The sequence below is a fragment of the Beta vulgaris genome, chromosome 6 (genome assembly GCF_026745355.1).
Source record: "Beta vulgaris subsp. vulgaris cultivar EL10 chromosome 6, EL10.2, whole genome shotgun sequence".
NCBI lineage: Eukaryota > Viridiplantae > Streptophyta > Magnoliopsida > Caryophyllales > Amaranthaceae > Beta > Beta vulgaris.
Window position 1 is genome coordinate 12,936,153 of NC_079207.1, and position 7,009 is coordinate 12,943,161.

Consider the following 7,009-nt stretch of genomic DNA (forward strand, 5'->3'; position numbering starts at 1 on the left):
GCCAATGTGGTCGAGCTTTAAAAATCTCAAGGAATTGTGCAGCTAACCAGGTTGATGTGAGCTGGTTATTCTTCTCCATGTTCCTTGTACAACAATGCTCTTTATCTACTGATTTCACCACATAACAATGTGTGGTATTGTCCCAGGATGCATACAACCTGAAACTGCATTCCTTATTGCACCTCACCATTAATCTTTGGCCTTGTTTGGTTGTATATAGGAAGTCATATTTCATATGAAGTTATTTTTTCCATGTATTTGAAATTCCTAGGAAGTGTAAAATTGTGTTTGGTTGATAATGGGAAGTTCTAATGGGAAGTAGAACTTCCCATGGGAAGTAGAATTTCCCATGGGAAGTTCTACTTACCTAGGGGGACCTAGGTAAGTAACTTCCTCCATTTTGGAGGAAGTAGAACTTCCTAGGAAGTGCAAATTCCCATGATTTTGCCAATCAAACAACTTCATATACTTCTACTTCCTAGGAATTTGCACTTCTCATGATTTGTTTTGTCAACCAAACAAGGCCTTTGTCCCCTAACTTTTTGGCTTGTCATAATTCTCAAATTTCTCCCTTGATGGATGCAAAACCTTCGTTCAGCTTCTCTGAAAGCCTCTCTATTTGGGAATCTTTGCCCTGCTTTCCATACAAATAAATCCCAATCTGTACCTTCCCTAACTACAAGTATCCTTGCCCTCTTTCTTCTTTCAACCTCAGCCTCATCATCACCTTCACTGGTGAATCTTCTGCCCCCTCACTTTCTGCATAGTCACTCTCATAACCACTCTGATCTTCTTCCCCAGGTTGTGTAGTTGACTTGCCTGTTTCAGCTTCCCTTTGAATTTTTTTGGCCAACTCTACAAGTTCTCTTTTGAATTTCCTCTTAGTCTCCCTAGACTCTAAGAATTCCTCATCACTGCAGTCATCATCAGCCTTCACATCAGAATCTTCTTTTTCATCAATCTCTGATTCTTCCTCAAGGTTCAATTCCTCTTCTTTTAAATCAGTTAACACATCACCATCCTCTGCCTCAGCTTCTGGTTCATATAAGGAATCATTGTTTTCCTCCTCACTACAACTCCCATACACTACGTCTTTCAATGGTATAGGACTGTCAGGCCTGTAGTCATACCATCTGTAGTACTCATCTTCATTAACAGTTGGAATTGATGAGACTTCAAGGTTTTTGGCACATATGGGAGGAAAATTAGGGATTGGAGGGTTACTGGTACATGTAGGAGGAAAATTAGGGCTTGGAGGGTTACTGGTACATGTGGGAGGAGAAGTAGGGTTTGGAGGACTCTTTTGGTGGGGAGATGCAACTAGTGAAGGTATCACTGTGGTTGGAAATTGTTTTTTAAATCTGGGACTGCTCCTTAGTAGGGACCTTTTTTTACCTTTTTGGGGTTAGTTTTCTAGGGGTTTGCTTTTTAGGAGTAACCTCATGTGCAACATACATATCAACGCACTTAGCTTTCACAGCAATGTCCCTCAATTCCAAGGCCTCGGCATCATGATAAACCCTCCTCAAACCCTCATCAGTGTACAATTAGGTATGAGATAATGCACAGACACAATCTCCTTGTAACCACCACATTTTTTAACCAAATCTTCCAACAACCACCAACATATATGATCAGGGTCAATAGGCCATGTTTTAGCTTCACCACCAAGGTAAACTAACCCTTTCCCAGTTTTTTTGAACATTCCCCCATGCCATATTCTCAATGTAACATTTTGCTTCGAAAATTACACCAGAATTATAAGCCATAAATCAATCATAAATCCTAAAAATTCAAACCTAACAACATCAACACATTGAATTCTAACAAAGAAGAAATTAAGAATCAATCAACCACATACAAACTTTTAAAAATTGACTTTTTTTTACCTCCTTCCACTGTTCGTCTTTGTCTTCTAGGCTATTCCCACTAGCTTCGTGTTCCTCCATTTTCGTTTGCCTAAATTTCAATCCAAAAAAATCAACTGCAAACTTTTGGGCTGCTCGTCAATGGCTGGCGCTTGGTGTGAGGAAGAAGAAAGAGAAAAGAAAAATGAGGGAGGAGAGAGAAAGGACAAAAAAAAAAGGAATGAAAAAGATTAATTTTTACTGGGAAAATGAAAGGGAAAAAATGGGGATGGGAAATTCATTAAAAATCACGTGCAAGTCACGTGTGGGTGAGTTTACCTGCTATAGGAGGTTAATGGGTTATAAGGTCCATTTGTAGAGATGGCCAACAGTGCGGGCCAATCCAGCCCATCCAACCCAGCCAACCTCGTGGGCGATGTGGGTCGGGCCAGCAAAAGCCCAGTCCAGCCCAGCTCAAACCGTGAAATTGGTGGGTGGGCCGTGGGCCAGATTTCTTGAGCCCAGCCCACTCAAGCCCACTACGAAAACCGCCCAGCCCGGACCATGAAAACGGTCCAACCCGACCCATGAACCAGACCAGCCCAATCCAAATAAATATTGAACCAACTTGTGTATATTTTAATCAAATTGTATATATTCTAATCAAATTGCATATATTATAATTCAATCAAATTTAAAAACAATGAAATTATTCATTAATATTAATATTTGTGTATATTTTTAATTCATTTTAAAGATTTTATGTAACAATAATGACTAATTTTAATGATTAAATAATTTTGAAAAAAAAAATCTCATGCCGGCCCGTCAGCCCGGTCCAGCCCACCAAACCCACGAACCGTGAAAATCGGTAACAGATCGGTGTGGGCCAAGATTTTTCAGCCCGCGAACTAGCCCGCCCAACCCATGAATTTCACGGTCCGGTACTGGACCGTGAAATCTCAGCCCAGCCCACTACGGCCCACGGTCCGGCCCGCCCAGCCCGCACCAGTGGCCATCACTAATTTGTGGAAGATTAGGCCCAAAGTTGGGAATTTTTCCGAATTTTAAATAGGTGGGATTGTTTTTGGAAGATGGGTCATACTTGGGACTGTCTGCATTCAGTTTTCCTAATAAAAATTAATGGGAGTATGAGTGACACATAACCTATTTATAGTGACATTTCAAACCCCACCACAACTAATGTGAATAAACACTACAACTTTATCATGATTCATTTAGTTAAAGTGATAATATGCTTGAGATTACATTTGTAAGTGAGAAAGAAGGTTATCATCATGTCATGAATAATCCTCTATAATCCATATCCTTGGAAAAGCATCTAAAATCAAAGTACTAAAGTCGAAGTAACCAAACTAATGATGTATTACTTTTAGCCATATTATCACAGGTACGATTGGTTAATATGTCAGATTTCAGATTTGTAATTGCTATATATTGAAATGCATTTACTAATGCTTATCGGATGTGAAAGAAGACTAACGTACATGAATATATAAAACCAACCCTAGCACAATATTTCACACTTTCAAACATGAATAATGACCAGTAGGTGCGATTGTTGGTTAAACATACATAATTTGCATCACTAAGCTATAATTAGTACTAAGAACGAAATATCTTAACTTTAAATCCATTCTTCATACGAAGGACCATAGACGCAGTAGGAACATGATACTTTTCTACTGCTTTTATATGATAGTTTTGGATGATGACCGCAGCCACAATAATCTTCATTTGTGTGAAAGCCATCTGCTTGCCTATGCAAGACCTTGGTCCTGCACTGAACACTGAAAACTTGTATGAAGGCTCATGTTTAATCATCCCTCCTTCCAATATCCATCTTTCAGGCTTGAACTCATTGCAATCATCTCCCCATATCGATTTCATTCTTCCCATGGCATGCATGTCGAAGAGAATTTCTGTATTTGGATTCACTCGATGACCGCTTGGGAGGATTTGCGGCTCAACTGGTGTCTTGGGGTTAAATTGTACTGAAGGATACAATCTTAATGTTTCACACAATGCAGCATGAAGATAAACTAGCTTGTTACTTAGCTCTTTAAAGTTTCTTAAAATCTTGTCTTCAATGTCATCATTCAGTGTCATTATCGAGTTTAACTCCTCTTTAATTTTGTGAAAAACTCGTGGGTTGTTTGAGAGAAGGTAAAAGAACCAAGATAAAGCAGTACTAGTGGTTTCTCCTCCTGCTAGAAAAAAGTTTGTAATTGTGTCCCTCAAAAATTTATCATCGTTTGTGTTTTTATCTTCATTATCCATGAAAAATGTAAGTAAATCAAAACTCACCTCATCAAAGTCTTGATCCTTATTTACCTTTGTTTCTCTCTTCCTATCTATGCAATTGTAAATGAAATTATCAAGAATTTTCCAACCTTGCCTAAACTTCTTCTCATATCCTACATTTAACCACCTTTGGAGTTTCCATATCCATGTTGGTACTGCATGACGCATTATAGCTCCATGCTCCAAATCAGCCACAGCCTTTAAGAGTGGGAAATCGGGCGAATCGACTGAAAGAGATGTCGGATCATGGTCCATCATTATGGTACACATAGTATCATATCCAAACCTTAAGAAGAGTTCTTGCAAATCAATCTCAATGTTTTGCTCAGAAACATGATCAAAGACTGGTATGAGACCATTCTTGACCTTTTTCCAAGTTACATCGACCAAATATTGGTGGAATTTGGGATGACTAAAGAAAGAATGAGCTACATTACGATGGTGAAGCCATACAGTAGAATCAGTAACGAGGATTCCATCTCCAAGTGGTTCACCAAGGATTTCATATAACTTGGGACCTTTGACATAATCTTCGAAATGCTTGCTCAACACATGGTTAATGTTGGTGGGATCAACGCTCACTAGTATGTTCACGTTGGAAAACCAAGGGCCCTTAAAATGGAAAGTTAACTCAGATCTCTCCATAAGTTCAATGATAGCCTCATTGATTCTGTAGACATTTTTTAGGAGTGTTGGAAGCATGCCAATTAGGGGCCAGTTAGTTGGGAGTCCCTTTTTGTTACGAAACAAATGGCAAAAGAGAACAATTATGGAAATGAGCACAGTAATGATGATCACCATAGTATAGGAACTTTGATGGAAGTATATGTATGGCTTTATTTGAATGTGTATATGCTTCATGTGTTTAGTTTGTGTACGAGTCCCTTTATATATACAAGTGTGTATATGGCGCAGTATGCTTCATCTACTATATGTATGTTTACTTTCATTCCCCATTAATACTAACCACATGTAGTATAGATTCATGCATGTAATTAATAGCAGTAGCTAGTATTGTTGTATATCTACCTCAAAAATGTTAGTTGAACATTATTGCACCAAATATCTAAACTTTTTTGAGTAAGAATTTAATTTTTAATCAGTTTTCATGTGGTTTACAAGTTTAGGGTCTCTTAATTAATGGTTATCTATCGTTTTCAGTTTTCAATTCTTTTTCTCTTTTAAATCAAAAATCATAATAAATAATTTCTGATCGATCAATATGATTAAGTGAAAGTATTGGGTTAGACCATATGACCAAATACTTACTGTCAGATGGGCTGACCCAGTGACCTCAAAACACCGTCTCCTTTGGCCCTTCACAAAGCTCAATCATCACCTTTTTCGAACACTTTTCACCTCCCTAAAACCCCTAACTTTCCCACATTCTCTCTCCTCCATAACAACCCAAAAAAATGGGACTCAAAAAACACAGCAAAAAACCCACCCTCACCGCCGCCGGTACAGTGTTCAGCACTTTTCTGCCATGGTGGTGCGTAAACCAGCACACCTCTTCTTAGACGAGATTGGTGTTGAGTATGACGAGCAAGACAACTACGTTGTAATCAAACATGCTGCTCTTTTCACCTCAACCATCATGTCTTCATTCTTAATTTCACTTGAATGTAGCACATTATATATAACGAGCAAGACAACTACGTGAGTATGGCTGAAGACTTGATTGTGAAGGAAGGGCGTGTAGCTGGGGTGGTGACAAATTGGGCTCTTCATAAAATTCTTAATTTCAGTCTTCATTCTTTTCCTATTTTTCATTTTCAGTTGGACTTTGTTTTGTTTCAGTTGGACTTTGTTTTTTTTTTCAGTTGGACTTTGGACTTTGTTTTGTTTCAGTTGGACTTTGTTTTGTTTCAGTTGGACTTTGTTTTGTTTCAGTTGGACTTTGTTTTCTTTCAGTTAGACTTTGTTTTGTTTCAGTTGGACTTTGTTTTGTTTCAGTTGGACTTTGTTTCGTAATATGTATACCAACTGAAACAAATGATGGACCAACTGAAACAAAATGAAGACTACCTGAAAAAAAAAATAAAGACCAACTGAAACCCAAGTAAGTCTAACTGAAGCAGAAGAACCAACTGAAAAAAAATGTAGACCACCTGGAAAAAAAAATGAAGACTACCTGAAAAAAATAAAGACCAACTGAAAAAAAATGAAGACGACCTGAAAAAAAATGAAGACTACCTGAAACAAAAATGAAGACTACCTGAAAAAAATAAAGACCAACTGAAACTCAAGTAAGTCTAATTGAAGCACAAGTGCTTCTAACTGAAGTCGTCCGACGAGAATATTGTGTCGGACGAGTCCGACACAATACGTTCTCTATGATTAATATATTTAAAAAATCCCAAGAATTTTGTGCAAAAGTAAGGGGGCTGGAATGGTAAGGGAAATCCTGCTATAAGTTCCCCTCACTTGGTGGAATTCGAACACCTTACCTTGAGGTGATAAGGTAGAATTCTAACCAAGTGAATCAAGTCAAACTTGGTAGTTACGGATATTATTATGTTAACATACATAAAACGTTTCACAAATTTTTCTTATGTGTTTCGGTCATACCATTCATTGATGATTTGACGTATTCACACTAGGAGAAGTGACCCATGGGAGAATATAATATGATTAATATCACTTGGTATTAATAGCAGTAGGAGAAAAAATATATCTTGGTAGGCAAATGTAATCAATTTCACTGGGCAAAAGAAGGAGAAATGCTCCTTGGGATTTATATACAAGTTATGTACAAAATGCTTCCAAATTAAAAAATTTTTCTCTCTCTTAAAAAACCCTCTGCCTTCTCTCTAAACAAACACATCAAACCCTTT

At 37.8% G+C, this 7,009-nt stretch overlaps 1 protein-coding gene across 1 annotated transcript; it reads right to left on the reverse strand.

Moving 5' to 3' along the window:
- Positions 1–3,215: 3,215 nt before the first annotated feature.
- On the reverse strand, positions 3,216–5,069 carry LOC130591985 (alkane hydroxylase MAH1-like). The gene has a single exon (XM_057396011.1). It carries the CDS (start codon positions 5,031–5,033, stop codon positions 3,474–3,476), a length of 1,560 nt encoding a protein of 519 aa, XP_057251994.1. The 5' UTR covers positions 5,034–5,069; the 3' UTR covers positions 3,216–3,473.
- Positions 5,070–7,009: the final 1,940 nt, after the last annotated feature.

Bases quoted from the DNA above. Each gene is read 5' to 3' on its own strand.
- LOC130591985 (XM_057396011.1), bottom strand. From the start codon at position 5,033: ATGAAGCATATACACATTCAAATAAAGCCATACATATACTTCCATCAA.